Raw genomic sequence first — 17,765 nt, forward strand, 5'->3', positions numbered from 1 at the left:
ACTTCTGGGTTGGGTGGTAATGTGTATTGTATGTACCTAAATACCTATTTCTGTTTGTAGGCTTTCTATACACTATTTCCTAGAAAACTGTCAGATCTTCGATAGACCAACACATCTAAGAACAGAAGACTAGCTTCTCATACTATCTCCAAGGCTGTAAGAAATAGTGCTATCTTTGATGTCATAACATACTGATCTTTTACTCCTTACTTATCACTGGTGTCTGGAAATTTTGAAACTGATCAAAAGTTTTCCATGGAGAGAGCATTGCCTGGCAGTGTAATGGTAACAATATCCCAGTGATAGTAGTCATTCACTGTATTGGTGTGTGCAGTAGAATGGTTATTGGGCTGCATCATGGAGCACGAAGGTGTACTTAGGAGTTAAAAGTGTTATGTCAGTTCACAGTAGAAAAGCGAGTAATTCAGTTATAAGTTATGAGATTAAGATTGAACCACTATCATGTTTGTGAATCAGTAATATTAATGGAGAAAAATATTGATAGTAGAATGTAAATGAAAAGGGCTTCTGTGATCAGTAATTAACTGCTTAAGGTGTATACGCAAGGTAGCAATAGTTACTTCAGTATGAATGTAAAACAAGCTAAACGGTTCACAGAAGACTGAATGAGTTTAGGCACTGTAAGGGAAGGGTGTTACCGGTAGATGCTGCAGGGACAGTAAAACGAAGTAACTTGACTTTTGCTATTGTTATTTGAAGGTGACATTTTCCATTTTCAACTGTATAACTTTAGTACTTAAGAAATGTAAGAGACACTTGTTCCTATTAGATACATGGTCAGGTGTATTTCGTAATGAAGCATGTTCTCTCAGTAAAGCCAGCAAACCCAATAGATGCAAAAAATGCATTAACAAACTAAAGAGACTGGAACAAACGTATTACAATGTGAAGTTGAATTTTGAGTAGAATGTCATTTAAGAAATTGTTGAATTTTTTTTATTTTTCTTTACTGTGTCACTTATAACAAATCCACATAGCGGACTCAAAAGAAGGCCTTAGTGGCACATTGTTCACTGACTGTTGCTTGAAGTGCTCCATAAAAACGTCAGTTGCTACTGGCTACAACGGTGAATCCATAGCAACACAATGAGATTATTCATAAAATTCTCCTTTATATTTAAAATGACTTGATTGTAGACAGTATTGCATCAGTTCACACACATCTTGAGCAATTTTATCCCATATCATCTCCACAGTTAGAATGTTAGAAAATAAAGATTTTAGATGTAAACGAATATTATGATGTTTGGGAAGAGAGATGATTTGTGGCATTTGTCATTTATAAAGATGGCAATACTGTTGTGACTTGGCAAGACAGCCAAGCCACTATGATCGGTAGCCAAAAGGCACGCGTTTAAGCTCACGCAGGCTGGCGTGAGGTCTGGAACAGTTAAAGGAGTTGAGTCCAGTAAAAATAATACATAGCTGATGGAATACTTAACTTTAATCCATAATTGGTGAACATCGGTCTGACGGTACATGCATCACAAGATAAACAGCAAATGATAATGGCGCCTTGCTAGGTCGTAGCAAATGACGTAGCTGAAGGCTATGCTAACTATTGTCTCGGCAAATGAGAGCGTAATTTGTCAGTGAACCATCGCTAGCAAAGTCGGCTGTACAACTGGGGCGAGCGCTAGGAAGTGTCTCTAGACCTGCCGTGTGGCGGCGCTCGGTCTGCAATCACTGACAGTGGCGACACGTGGGTGCATCGTATACTAGCGGACTGCGGCTGATTTAAAGGCTACCACCTAGCAAGTGTGGTGTCTGGCAGTGACACCACAAATACCACCTGCAACCCACTCTTTACTAGGGTTGCACTTTTTGTACAGGTTATCACCCATCACAACAGTGGTGCCAGTTTCTTTAAAATGTGTCTCTTGGAAGCAAAGGCACAGGGATCTTCCTTGTGCTAAATATCTTAACTCCTCCACAAGGTCCCTAATCTCATTAATGATCCATTGCAGTATGGGAGCCATTTTAGCATATGAAGTTTTTCTCTGTCTTTTGGCTTCTAAAGCTACTTTCATTATAGATACTTTGAAGACCTATAGACTCTGCTGATAGACTAGCATGACATAGTAGTTGAAATTAAGTCAATGTGGGCTAAAGGTTTTAGTCCAGGATTTCTGGTTCTGTGCCCTTTTCCAGTTTAATATTTCAGTTTTGAAACAGGCAGCCTGACAGACACATTTTCTGATTTTTCTGTTTCAGTCGGTATGGAAGATATAACAGTCTTTCGCTCACTCATATCTTCTGTGTTTGTGAATGATCTTGTAGGTAAGACTGGCTTAAAAGCAAGTGTGTGTTGGAAAGGGCATTTGCAAACACCGTCACTTGATCTAGCTTACACAGATGTTTTTGAAGGGATATTATTCATTTATATATTTTTTTAAGCAACAGCAGCAAATTTCAGTTGACATACTGGTGGTTTTATCACCTGATTGATATTTTTCAATTCAATATAAATGATTCATTGTGTGAGCTTGATTTCCTGAATTTTATTTTCTTCAACGAATGCCAAACACTCATGAATGCAAACTGCTTGATTCACAGCACATTTTATGCTGAATAATTGTGTATCGAATATAATTAGAAATTTGAAAATACCTGCCAAAGCAAAGATCATGATTTATGAGGCATTATCCGCCAATTTTGATCTATAGATCAGAATGTTGGACTTTGACAAAAAGATCTGAGCAGAATACAAGCAACAGAGGTGCACTTTCTACGAAGGATTGTGGACAAAACAAGAAGGTACAGGATAAGAAATGAAACAATATTACAAACCCTGCAGATCAAGCACCTAAAAGAAACTACAGAGAGTAATAGGCTTAAAAGGTTTGGCCACATTAAAAGAGTGGGATCAGAAAGACTTCTGAGAAGAGCCCTAGAATGGACACAATCTGAATGACCACAAACAAGATGGAGAGAAAAAAGGACTGCAATGGATGGAGATTCTAACTTATAGACTGTGGGAGAAAAGAAACTTGGAAGAGTCTTTGTGAATGACCTGCATAAGCAGATACATTTCACGAAGAAGAAGAAGAAGAAGAAGAAGAAGAAGAAGAAGAAGGAGTAGTAGTTTCACTGACCATGGTGTTTCAGGTTGGTGTGCCACTTTGTCACACCCACCACATGTTACAGTGTTGGCACTCAATACACCTTCAGTCTGGCATATGATTGCACCTTAACACACAAAAAACCAGTTCTGATGTATTTTGGTACCACTGATATACCGACAGTAAGTAGAAATACAGCGGCTTTCTCTACCTCACCATTCACCTGCTTCATTAAGTTACTCATATCAACACCGCTTCCTTTCCATTCACTTTCAACTTTTTTGGATAACAATCCTCATGAGACTTCTATGTAGTACAGCCCCCTGCTGAGTTCAGAGAGTTGTGAAGTTTCACAGATCCTGAATATTCACCAAACTGTTTCACCTTTTGTAACTCGTTGAGAGATGTTCCTATGATAAATGTTCTATTCCTACACTGGTTTTCTGATCTGACAGTGCTTTTGAATACAAAAGATACTTTTTCAAAAGACCCAATGTCACCTTCCAGCATAATGAGACTTTTGTATACACTTTCTTACAGATCATCAGTTTAATATGAGCAGTATTTAGCACACTTTCAAGTTAAAAATTTTCCCCCTCCACAGGTTTTTAGTATTGTTGCAACCAAGAAAATATCCCCACTCTCTATAACATCTACATCTACATACATACTCTGAATTCCACCTAAGTGCTTGGCAGAAGGTACCCCATACCATTACTAGTCATTTCCTTTCTTGTTCCATTCACAAATGGAGAGAGGGAAAAATGACTTTCTAATGTCTCGAAATGAGCTCTAATTTCTTGTACCTTATCTTCATGATTCTTATGCAAAATGCATGTTGGCAGCAGTAGAATCATCTGCAGTCAACTTCATATGATGGTTCTCTAAATTTTCTCAATAGTTTCCCTTTAAAAGAACATCACCTCCCCTCCAGGGATTCCCATTTGAGTTCTCGAAGCATCCCTGTAACGCTTGTTGTTAGAAACTACCAGTAACAAATCTAGCAGCTGGCCTCTGAATGGCTTTGAAGCGTTCCTTTAATCTGATCCAAACACTCGAGCAGTACTCAAGAATAGGTCACAATAGTGTCCTATATGCAGTCTCCTTTAAAGGTGAACCACCCCAGGACTCTCCCGATAAAATAAAGTCGACCATTCGCTTTTCCTACCACAATCCTCACATGCTCATTCCATTTCATATTTCTCGGCAACGTTATGCCCAGAAATTTAAACAATTGAACAGTGTCAAGCAGGACACTACTAATACCATATTCAAACATTACGAGGTTGCTTTTCCTACTCATCTGCATTAACTTACATTTTTCTACATTTAGAGGTAGCTGTCATTCATCACTTTGGCTAGGAATTTTTGTATAAATAATTTTGTATCCTCCTACAGTCACTCACCTTAGACATCTTCCTGTACACCACAGCATCATTAGCAAACAACCATAAACTGCTGCCCACCATGTCCGCCGGATCGTTTATGTACACAGAAAATAATAGAAGTCCTATCACATTTCCCTGGGGCACTCATGACAATTCCATTGTCTGTGATGAAAACTCACTGTTGAGGCCAACATACTGGGTTCTATTAAGTCTTTGGATGCCTCACATATCTGGGAGCCTACTCCCTATGTTCATACCTTTGTTAACAGTTTGCAGTGGGGTACCGTGTAAAATGCTTTCTGGAAATCTCAAATATGGAATCTGTTTGTTGCCCTCTATCTATAGTTTGCAGTATATCACGTGAGAAAAGGGCAAGCAGAGTTTTGCATGGGCAATACTTTCTAAAACCATGCTGCTTCGTGGACAAAAGCTTCTCGGTCTCAGGAAAATCTGTTATATTAAAACTGAGAATATGTTCAAGGATTCTGCAGCAAACCTACATTAGGGATATTTGACTATAATTTTGCTGGTCCATTCTTTTTCGCTTCTAATGTACAAGAGTCATCTGTGGGTTTTTTTTCCAGTCACTTGGAACTTTGTGCTGGGTGAGAGATTCATGATAAATGCAACCTAAGTATAGCGCCATTGGTATAGCGTGCTCTTTGTAAAACTGATCCGGGATTTCATCCAGACCTGGCGACATATATATATATATATATATTTCTTTCTTTCTTTCTATAACAGGGACATTTATTACTATGTCGTCCATACAGGAATCCGTTTGATGGTCAAATGACAGTATGTTCATATGATTCTCCTGCACGAATGATTTCTTAAATCATTATTTTGAAACTTTGGCTTTTGTTTTGCTGCTGTCAACTGCCCCACCACACTGGTCAATGAGTGAATGGATGAAAGTCATGTTTCAACAGCATGACACATGGTTTTTCTGAAGTATGCATAGAGCTTATGGTTACAGAGAACTAACAGTACTCACCTGCTTCCAGCTTGGGAAACCATATGATGCTGAACTGGTAGAATTCCATGAGGTGTTTGCCATTTGGCACAACCCAGGTAGTAAGTGTAGCTTACTCCCTACATTCCTAGTTGTTGACTGCCACCTTCCTGATGACTCCACAGGGATCCCTTTTTCACTTTAAACCTATCAAAAGCCAACAACACTTCCACTTCAACCACTGCCACCAATTCAACATCAAACAAACCCTTCCATACACTGCAGCCACTGATGGATCCTGTGTGTCCTGGCAAGCAGATCACCTTCTCCCTATATGCTAAAATTTTAGCCAATGCTTTTGCAGACAGAAACTAACCACCCCATCTGGTTTCAATCAGATGATTGCACATGTTGACAATCAGCCACACAGCTCAATACCACATGGGAAAAGAACAACTGAATCATGTTTTCCATCAGCTTTGACTAACTCTTGTCATGACATGAAATGAGAAACATTATACTGAACATCCTTTCACTCCTCCCAGAAATTGGTATTCAGCAACCGCTCAATGCAGAATTCTCGTCAGTCGCTATGTCCCAACCATTCCCACCTCCTGAACTATGTATGGGTCACATCCCTGTGGAATACCCAGATGCAAGACATGTGCTATACATATGTCCATCAGACCCTTATTTAACCCCATCTCCGATAATACCTATGCAGTGAGATGCAGGATGACCTGTGAAAGCAGCCACATCTTACACTATCATCATCATAACCTCTGCCTTGTTTTCTATGTGAGTATGACCACAAATATGCTGCCACGCCATATGAATGGTTAGTGTCAGACAGCGGCCAAATGCCATGACGACCATCCAGTTTCAGACCATGCATGTCTGCCCACTGCTCAGCATGTCTTACATTTTATGTAGTATTTTTTGCCTCACTTATGTACTCACATTTCACTTTTCTTCTTTCATTAATTATTTATATTTTAACTTGCACCTATGTCTAGTAACTATTTCTTAGCCTATCTGTTTTTATTACCTGTTTTCTAAGTTATAATTCACATCCCTACTCACCATATTGTTAATTTCTTCTCACCATGCTCTTCCCTCTAACTAAGATATTTCACCATCTATTCTGTCTCCACTGTGCTGAAAGATGATTTCTCTTTTTACTTTATTTAAAATCAACTCTGAATTATCATTTTATACTTTTCCAACTCTATCTTCTCTGTCCTGTGTCATATTCTCTCTACTATGTTCTGAGCTCTCCTACCATTACCAAGGATCACAGCTTCACTCATACCTTCTTAATCCATACAGCAAATACATGTAACAGTTTGCATTTATGTCTCTTGTAGTAGCATTTTGACAAAAATGTAAATTCAAAACTTTAAACTTCATTGCAGTTCCCTCTGCAGGTTCACTGCTTATAATTTACATGTAAGGTGGGTAGCTATGCCTCACTGTGGAATTGTGCAGTTTTGTATCTTATATCATTTAGGAAATTGGCATAGGATAGCATGAAAATATTTATAAATGTCAGTGAAGTATGTTACCTTCAAGCCAATTGCTTGATGTGCTGCAAGTGTGACAGCTATGGAGCCATCAAGAGCTATGACTTCTCCGAGCCGAGCGTACTCAGTTGCATTCAGACCAAGGCCACCAAATTCAACAGGAATTTGTTGTCCAAATAGACCTAATGACTTCAGACTCTCTAAAATTTTATCTGGAATTGCTCCTGATTGGTCTATTGCTTTTGAGTCAACTGAAAAATAATTAGAAAAAAAGTATCACATTAATTAGTATACTGCATGCATGACATACTTGGTACAAACGTACTTGAAAACAATTTCCTTAAAATTACTTAAACCTCTGTAATTGAAGATATAATATAACAGCAACACCAACAATGTAGTTCTACATTTTATTGTGGTGTGTGTTTAATCCATTGTTGGAAACCTGACAAAACAAAAGTATTATGAAATCAACAGAATGGAAATCAATGCTATAAAATGTAGCTGATCTAACATTATAAGCCAACACTTTACCAAGTAAGATATCAAATACTTGATTCTAGCTTGTCTTAATTCATTTCATGTCCACACTATATTATCATATGTCCATCCCCATATGACACTGTTCGAGACTGGCTGTTTTTCCACAAAATTCCATACAAGAAAATCTATAATGGTACGCAGATTGGTTGGTTCAAAGGAGGGGGGGGGGGGGGAAGGGACCAAATTGTGAGATCATCATCCCTTGTTCCCACTAAAATAATTACACAAGGGAAAGAAGAAAAGAAAGGAGACAAACAGCGCAATAACAGGAGACTGGAAGAACCAGAAGAACGACAGAAGGACAACCAACACTACTATGGACAAAACAGGAAAAGAAAACTACAGAGAGAAGCAGGAAACAGGTAGGACAGATAAAAACAAAACATGAGAGCAGATGACTGTGGCTGGCCAACCACGAGAATAAAAAGAAAAAGCCAGTCACTCTGTGACACATTAAAACATCCAGCTTAAAAGCATTAGAGTGGAGAACACAAAGGGACAAAGGACATATGCAAAAACTTATATAGAATGATAAAACCCATCGTCACGTATAAAATGTAAAACTAAATTAGCCGATGAAGCATTGTCAGCTAAAATTAATGGCAATGAGTCCGGTAACTGAAGAATCAATCGCAGGGCAGCCAAAGAAGGACAGCTCACCAAGATATGGGCCACTGTCAGCCGGGCACAGCTCCGGCATAGGTAGGTCATCATGGTGCAGGTTGGTTGATTGGGGTTGAAGGGACCAAACAGCAAGGTCATCAGTCTTTCGTTTCAAAGGTGGTCCATTTGGACGGATTTACGTCTCAGAAGAGTCATAACGGGGAGGGGGGACCATGTAAAAGTGCAGTTGTGTTGTCAATGGTGAAAACAAAAGGAGGGAAGTCAGCAAGTGGGCAACCCCAAGGCTATGCTAGAGGCAGGAAATATCCCACCTCTGATGCAGTACAGGCAAGACCACCTGCTATTCAAAAGCGTTCAACCGCTAGAATGTAAAACTGCGTATTGTAAAAGGAGACTAACCAAATCTAAAAAGTGATTAAAACAGAGTAAAAGGGAGAGAAAAGAGGATCTTGGCCAGGGAGGGGAGTCAGGAATCCCCAAACACAGCTTACAGGGGGAAACACCCCAACCATCACCGCCCTGCCCCTACTCCAGAGGGAGATTAAAAACCTTAGAACTGGAAATAGAAACCACTTTCACAGAGGAAACTGAGAACCAGTTCAACCATCCGGGAATCATCTGCCAATATTAAAGGTACAGTACAGGGAAGTCTGTACTTAGTATGCAGGGCCAAAAGAAGGGGGAATTCCACCAAAATGTGGGCAACTGACTGGAAGGCTCCACAACCACAAAGTGGGGGTGGCTCATTACGCAAAAGAAAACTATGGGTCAGCCTGGTATGGCCGAAGCAGAGACGACACAGGGTAGTCGAGTCCTTTCGGGAGAGGCAGAAGGAAGAACGCCACGGGACAGGTGTCACCTTAAGTGCACGAAGTTATTAAACAGGGAGGTAGCCTCTCAAGAGTTGGCACATGACTGTGCGCAGTGGGATTTGAAATGAAGCCGCAAATGCGCCGCAGGAGAGGTTACAGGGAAGGGGGGTAAGTGATTGCTCCCCCAGCCAAACGATCAGCAAGCTCATTACCTGGGATACCCACATGGCCAGGGACCCAAAGGAAGTCAACGGAACAAGCAGCATGGTGAAGATCAGTGAGACGGTCATGGATGGCCGAGACCAAGGGATGGCGGGAAAAACACCGGTCAATAGCCTGAAGGCCACTCATTGAGTCCATACATAACAAAACATTGTTGTGTTGGGACTGTATAATAAAGGTAAGGTCCTGAGAAACTGCCATCAATTCTGTAGTAAACACCCCACATGCAGTTGGCACGAGATGATTTTCCATGCCAACAGAGGATGTGAAGGCATATCCCCACATGATCAGCAGATTTAGAGCCATCGGTGTAAAAAACAACAGCATCCCCAAACTCCCATAACATTCAGCGGAAAACACAACGGAACACCAATGGGGGAACATAATCTTTCGGACCTTGGCGGAGATCCATCCGAATCTGGTGCCAAGGAACTAACCAAGGGGGGTGTTGGGAGGGAATGTGGGAGACAGGACAAAGAAGGAAGCTGAAAATCATGGCGAAGAGATGCAAGGGCATCTGGACAGGTGTCCGTGGACCTGATGCTGGGGCAGTGGCAGGAAAATGGGGAAGTGGTCACTACCACACAGGTCGTCATGTGCTCTCCAGTGGATAGATGGGAGAAGTCCTGGGCTGAAAATTGATAAATCAATGGCTGGGTGACTACCACGATCCACACTGAAATGTGTGGCGGCCCCAGTATTTAAGAGGCAGAGGTTGAAATGAGACAGTAAATTTTCGACATCTCTGCCTCGGCCAGTAAGTATGGTGTCACCCCACATGGGGTTATTGGTGTTGAAGTCTCCCAAAAGTAGGAAAGGTTTAGGGAGTTGATCAATCAGTGCAGTCAATATGTTCAGGGGTACTGCACCATCTGGAGGCAGATATACACTGCAGACAGTTATTTCCTGTGTCGTCATTCTGAAAGCCACAGCTTCAAGAGGAGTTTGAAGAGGCACAGGTTCACTACATATTGAGTTCAGTACAGACACAAACTCCACCTGACGCTTGATTATAGTCGCTATGGTTCCTGTAATATCCCTTATAGCCGTGGGGGGCAGGGGTCCGCACCGCTGGGAACCATGTTTCTGGAGGGCAATGCAGAAAGCAGATGTAAAGCTTAACAGTTGCCGTAGCTCAGCCAGGCGATGGAAAAAACCGCCACAATTAAACTGGAGAATGATGTCACCTGCTTATTGCCTGAGCAGTCTATATCCATTGTGTCTGAGGATCTGGCGAGATACAGGTCCTCAGCGGACGCCAGAATCTCCACCTTATCCCCAGATGATGAGCTTGTAGGTAGCGGTGGTGTGGGTGCCACCGCAACTCCCTGGTCTTGGGGATCATCTTTTTGGATTTCTCTTGCTGCTCTTTGGGTTTCCCTGGCTGGGAGGACTTCACTGATTCAGTCTCCGGGACTGAGGATGACCATGAAGCCCTACGACCATCTGCTTTTGGGCTCTTCAGCCACTGGTGGGTGTCATCTTTCCCACTAGCAGAAACCTCGGAAGGGAGGGATCCAAGGTACCCCTTTCCTAGTGAGAGGAGCCAAAGAAGACTTAAGATTCTCCGGAGCAGAAGTGGGGACTGATATCCCAGATGGTTGGGGGGATGTTGCTCCTGAAGTAGGTGATGCAGGAGCAACAGAGAGGGGAGTGCCCCCCACCATCAAGGGGGCAGGTGTAGTCTTCTGGCTCTGAGAGGTGACTGAGTTTGGCAGAGCTGATGGGGCTAGAACTGTTGTAGTGGCAGCAAAAGACGATGTCATACGTACAGGATGTAGGCGTTCTAATTTCCACTTAGCCTCAGTGTAGGTCAGTTGGCCCAGGGTCTCGTACTCTATAATTTTCCTTTCTTTCTGGAGATTCCTCCAGTCAGGCAAGCAAGGTGAATGGTGCTCTCCGCAGTTGACACAGATGGGAGGCAGGGCACATGGATTATTGGGATGTGATGGACGTCCACAATCTTGACATGTGATGCTGGAAGTATAGCAGGAAGACATATGGCTGAACTTCCAGCATTTAAAGTACTGCATTGGGAGAGCATGTAGGGCTTTACATCACAGTGGTAGACCATCACCTTGACCTTCTCGGGTACAGTGTCACCCTTGAAGGCCAAGATGAAAGCACTGGTGGCAACCTGATTATCCCTCGGACCCTGATGGGCGCGCCGGATGAAATGAGCACCTCACCGCTCTAAATTGACGCACAGCTCGTCATCAGATTGCAAAAGAAGGTCCCTGTGGAAGCTAATAGCTTTGACCATATTTAAGCTCTTATGTGGTGTGATGACAACAGAAACATCCCCCAACTTCTTACAAGCATGTAAAGTCCATGACTGGGCAGTGGATGCTGTTTTTATCAGGATTGACCCAGATCACATTTTGGACAAACCCTCCACCTCCCCAAACTTGTCCTCTAAATGCTCAACAAAAAACTGAGGCTTTATCGTCATGAAAGATTCCCCATCAGCTCTCGAACATACAAGGTACTGGGGCGAATAAGAGCCGCTGCCATCCTTAGCCTGACGTTCCTCCCATAGTGTGGCGATGGAGGGGAACGATTTGGGGCTGTACTTCTGTGCGTTGAATAGAGCCCATGAAAGCTTAGAGACTGCTGGTGTTTGACCACCAGCAAGGGATGATTTACTATGCTTCATCGCGTGTCATCCACTCTGAAACTACCCACTCCGACCACGAGCCCTCCCCACAGGCACCACCCAGCCACAGTAAAGGCCACCTGGTAGGATGGCCATTGCCGGGAGTCCTGATTCCCCAGGGTGACAGGCATCTACTTCTCAGCATACGTGGGGAGTTAATGGTGCAGGCATCAGCAGAGCAATCCCTGTGTGGTCAGGGGGCTACAACCACCACGGTACATGGCTACCGTGCTGGATATCAGGTGCAACCAAGCATCCAAGTCTATTATCATTGTAAACATAGAAAACGATACTGCACAGTTGACAGAAAAATATGCACCCAGTAGGATGACCTTGCCCAACAGCTGGAAAATGAGCGGAAGTGCAGATCCATGTCAACACAGGATGCAGAAGGTCTCGGTACACAATGGACAATGCACCATTTAAGGTGGCCTTCCCCAATTGGCTCGCTCTACGGGAAAATTTTGAAAAAATGGAGGTCAAACCCTACAGCGGACCATCACATAAAGGCCGAAAGGTGTAAGACTACTTTTAGTCACCTCTTATGCAGGCATGAATACCTCGGGCCTATTCTGACCCCCAGACCCACAAGATCACGAGGAACCATGGTGCAGCAGGAAGGGTCTTTGAATCATTAACTTCATTATGTTTATGCTTTGTACTCATTGATTATGAAGATGACTGACTCATTGTGAGAAAATCCCCCATGATTGCCAGTGTCTCCGATTGTGTGCCCCTTCCAACTGGGGTCCCCTCCATAACGGGGCGCACCTACCTTAGGTAACTGTTCACACCTCCCAAACACCCGACAGAGGGACCAATCGGCAATTTGGGAAGGTTGCAGATCAGGCAATCACCCCTCCCTAGACCTGGCCTGTACCAAGGGGTACATGCCTACCCTGCCTGTCGACCCGGGGTACGGAATTACGCGTTTTCCAGTCACCTGTTATGTCTCAGTCGTGTGGAAAAGCCTTCAGGAGTGAACAGGAAGGAAGAAGAAAAAGAACTTCAAACACCAAAGCAGAGGTGCAAGAGGAGAAGGGAAACAAAGAAAGGAAAAGGGAGTGAAATACAATGATGAGACGGTTCTTACGTCAGTGACTGACAATGCAGAACATTCCCAATAACACCACAGACATGTTACCCAACGGAGGGGAAAAAGAATAGCAAGAGGATAGACATGCAGCACAGAAGAGGAAAAATGCTGCAAAGGCTGGGGTCCCGTGGTAGCCATGCACGAACCCATCAAAGAGTGGCCAGCTCCCTGGGGGATAACAACATACAGCCGAATTAAATCAGGCAATACTGCGGCAATTAGGTTAGGAAACGAGACACTAAAAGCAGTACATGGGTTTTGGTATTTGGGCAGTAAAATAACTCATGATATAAAATGTTGACTGGTAATGACAAGAACTGTTTGCAAAAAAAATTGTTAGCATCAGAGAGATTTTAGTGTTACGAAATATTTTCTGAAGGTATTTGTCTGGAATGTAGCCTTTTATGGAAGTGAAACATGGATGATAAACAGTTTAGACAAGAAGAGAATTAAAGCTATAGAGGACTGCTGAAGATTAGATGGGTAGATCATGTAACCAATGAGGAGGTACTCAATAGAATTGACAACACATTTGTGGCATAACTTGACTAAATGAAGAAACCAGTTGATAGGGCACAATCTGAGACATCAAGGGATAACCAATTTGGTTTTGGAAGTAAGTGTAGACAAAAATTTTAGAGGGTCAACAAGAGATGAGGAACATTGAGGAGACTCAAAAGGATGTTGGTTACAGTAATTATTTGCGGGTGAAGAAGCTTGTACTGGACAGAGTAGTTTGGAAAGCTACATCAAGCCAGTCTTCAGGCTGAAGACAACAACCTTCGTTAATAGACTGAAAACTCCATGCGCCACTTCCGAGTGACCAATGGGGAGTGTGGGGGAAAAATTATGTGTTGGTTGTGAGATGCAGCTGGAGCATGGACAAAAGATGGACTTTCTTTTAGGCAAGCACATCTTTCCTCTCCTCTCTCTCTTGATGATTCATGGACTTTGTTCCACTACCGAACAACACCTGACACAACCAACCTGATGGGCTGGTGGTCTGGTTTACAACCCCAGGACACAACCGACTGTGCACAGTGTACTGGAATATAGTAAGAATATTGGCTTTTAAACCTCTTGTTTTATTTAAAACTCTCCCTTTGGACATCCACTCTGTATGAAAGTCCTGAAGTCACCATTCTGCATCTGTACAGCTTTCTTACAATTCTTCTTTTTCTCCAAGCCTTGTGATACAGCCCTCTCAAAAGTTTGATTGGATATATTTCTTCTAACTTTTACTGGCCTTACCCCATATCATCACGGGGTTGGTGTTTATTCTGTTTGGCAAAGTTAATGGTAGATGGTGGCCAGAGCCGTTCCCATCCCCAGTAAAGAATTTTTGCACCCCATCTGTCTGTATCCAGTGTTAGCCAATGTGGAAGTGTGGGAAAGTTTCCAAATGTTTGTAAATTGTGTAACCGAGGGGGGACAAGTGGACCAGATCTGAATTCACCTAGTTGGATGTGGCAAACTGCCTAGAAAGCACATAAAGGCTGTTGGAATCCTGGCTCTTGTCATTAATCCACCTCGCTGATACAATCTGGTGCCAGCACACCTCATCGAATACCAGAAGTGGTGAGCTAACATGCGCTGTTATTGGTGGTGGAGGTGGTGGTGGAGGTTGATTGACTGGTAGGTTTGTTTGTTTGAGGTATAAAGGGACCAAACTACAAGGTCATCAGTCCCTTTCTGACACAAACAAGGCTCAGGGTAAAACAATACCCAAAGTACATTTGGGAAAGTAAAAGTGGGAAAAGAAATGCAGAACCACACCTAAAAAGAAAACAACTGGAAAGCACAAAGAATGGGGAAAACTTACACCACAAGAAAAAGCAGAAGAAGGTATTAAAATCATAGAGAAGAAGGTTGGTTGGTTGGTTGGTTGGTTTAAAAGAGGGGGGAAAGGGACCACACTACGAGGTCATCGGTCTCTTGTTCCTAATAAAACAATGCCATAAGTGTGAGAATAAAATAGACGAGACATATAAGACAAACCGAAAAGACAGGAAAAACCACAAGAACAAAGGAAAGGAAAGGAAAGGAAAGGAAAGGAAAGGACCACTAAAAGGAACTAAAGAGAACAAGAAAACAACAGAGAGATGCAAAAAACAGTTAGATGAGAGTAAAACAAGGAAGCAGATTACAGTGGCTGGCCGACCACGAAAATAAAAAAGGAAAAGCCAGCCACCCTGCAACACATTAAAACCTCCACCCTAAAAGCACTAGGGTGGAGGACACAGAGGGACAAAGAACAAGCACTAAAACTCAGATCGAATGATAAAACCCACCCTCACAGATGAAATGTAAAACCAAATCAGCCGATGAAGCGTTGTCTGCTAAAATCAATGATAATGAGTCCGGCAACTGCAGATGAAGTCACAGGGCAGCCAAAGGAGGACAGTGCAGAAGAATATGGGCCACTGTCAACGGGGCGCCGCACCGACACTGAGGTGAGTCTTCACAGCGCAGGAGGTAGCCGTGGATCACCCAGGCATGGCCAAAGCGGAGCTGGCAGAGAACCACGGAGTCCCTGTGAGAGGACCTCATCGAGGAGTTCCACACATTCGTGGTCCCCCTTATGGCTCGCAGTTTGTTGTGCGTACTGAGATTTTGCCATTCCATCTCCTAAAGCTGAAAAAACTTGCAGCGTAATAACAAACACAGGTCAGTCGTGGGAATGCCCATCTCCAGGAGTGGTTTCGTGTAGCCTGTTTGGCCAGACTGTCAGCAAGTTCATTTTCTGGGATTAGCACGTGACCAGGGGTCCAGATGAACACCACTGAATGACTGGATCATTACAGGGCATAGATGGACTCCTGGATGGACACTACTGAAGGATTACGAGGGTAGCACTGGTCAATAGTTTTCAGGCTGCTCAAGGAGTCAGTACATAAAAGAAAAGACTCCCCAGGGCATGAATGGAGAAACTGGAGTGCACGAGAAATGGGCACCAACTCTGCAGTGAATACACTGCAGCCATCGGGTAAGGAATGCTGTTCAATATGGTCGCTGTGAACATAGGCAAAGCCAACGTGGCCATCAGCCATTGAGCTGTCTGTGTAAACCACTTCAGAGTCCTGGAACATGTCAAGAATCGAGAGGAAGTGACAGCAGAGAGCCGCAGGGTTAACTGAGTCCTTAGGGCCACATGAAAGGTCCACACGAAGTTGTGGCCAGGGCGTACACCATTGAGGCATACAGTACATGAACGGATCACAAGTAGAGATGATGGTAAAGGGAAGGACTCCAGTTAGGAGAGAAGGGACTGCACGTGACCCGCAATCGTTAGCCCCGACCTGGGCCACTGATGCGGGAGATGGACTGCCATGGGTGGGAAGAGGAGACAGTAATTTGGATACTCAAGGGAACTACGAATGTTTGCTGCGTAACTGGTGAGCAATTGTGCACGTCTGATCTGCAGTGGAGGGACCCCAGTCTCCACCTCGAAAGCGAAGATGAAGGAACTGGTGGCATCCTGATTTTCCCTCGGAGGCGATGGACGAAATGAACACCTCGCCACTCTAAATTGACGCGTAGCTCATCATCGGACTGCAAAAGAAGGTCCCTGTGAAATATGATACCTTGGACCATATTTAAGCTCTTATGTGGGGTAATGGAAACAGAAACATCCCCCAGCTTGTCACAAGCGAGAAACTCCCACGACTGGGCAGAGGATGCTATTTTGATCAAGACTGACGCAGAGCTCATTTTGGACAAGCCCTCCACCTCCCCAAACTTGTCCTCTGAATGCTCAACAAAAACTGAGGCTTCATCGTCATGAAAGATACCCCATCAGCTCTCGAACATACAAGGTACCGGGGCGAATAAGATCCACTGCCATCCTTAGTCTGACATTCCTCCCATGGTGTGGCCAGGGAGGGGAATGATTTGGGGTCATACTTCTGTGCATTGAATTGAGCTCATGAATGTTTAGAGACTGCTGGTGTTCCACCACCAGCAAGAGATGATGGACTATTCTTCATCGCGTGTCATCCGCCCTGATGCCACCCACTCCGACCAGGGGCCCTTCTTGGCATACATGGGGAGTTAACGGCACAGACATCAGCAGAGCGATCCCTTTGTGGTCAGAGAGCTACAACCAGCAGGGTACATGGTGGCCCCACCACAACGGACTGGCTGCCATGCTTGATATCAGGTACAAAGATGTCCATGGTCTTCGTCGATGCACAAAGTGACATTGCACAGCGCATGGTGGAAAATGCACCCAGGAAGGTGTCCTCTCCCAAGAGATGGAGAATGGGTGGGACTGCGATGTGACAATGAGAAAATGGCTCTGAGCACTATGGGACTTAAAATCTGAGGCCATCAGTCCCCGACAATGAGAAAGTTACCTACAGATCTCAATGCATGGTGGACACAAGGCACCATGTAAGGTGCCTTTCCCCAATTGGCTCGCTCTTCGGGAAAATTTTGAAGAATGGAGGTCAAACCCTACAGGGGACCATCACATAAAGGCCAAAACATGTGAAACTCCTTTCAGTCATGTCTTACAACAGGTGGGAATTCCTCGGGCCCATTATAACGTCGGACCCACAGGGGGAAGAGCAGAAGGTCTGGGCTGGCTGATCACAAGAATAAAAGAGGTTGAGCCAAGCACTCTGCAACACACTGAAACGTCCACCTCAAAAGACAAGGCAAGATGAACACATGAAGGAAAAAGATGAACATCAGGACAAAAAAATGCAAAGAAAGGGTGATAGAGAGTTAAAATGTAGGAGGGTGCAGGGCCCGGAGAGAAGGCCAAATCCACACCCTTAAAAGAAATTTTGGAAATTTGTGGTAAGGTCTTATGGGACTAAACCGCTGAGGACATGGGTCCCTAAGCTTACACACTATTTA

At 43.7% G+C, this 17,765-nt stretch overlaps 1 protein-coding gene across 1 annotated transcript in view; it reads right to left on the minus strand.

Annotated features, from left to right (window-relative positions):
- LOC124721440 (complex I assembly factor ACAD9, mitochondrial-like) overlaps positions 1-17,765 on the minus strand; it is a 103,809-nt gene that overhangs the window by 59,254 nt on the left and 26,790 nt on the right. The window contains exon 2 of the mRNA XM_047246418.1: positions 6,992-7,200. Coding sequence (XP_047102374.1) covers positions 6,992-7,200 — 209 coding nt within the window. The remainder of the gene's footprint in view (positions 1-6,991; positions 7,201-17,765) is intronic.

Source organism: Schistocerca piceifrons, chromosome X, assembly GCF_021461385.2.
Source record: "Schistocerca piceifrons isolate TAMUIC-IGC-003096 chromosome X, iqSchPice1.1, whole genome shotgun sequence".
NCBI lineage: Eukaryota > Metazoa > Arthropoda > Insecta > Orthoptera > Acrididae > Schistocerca > Schistocerca piceifrons.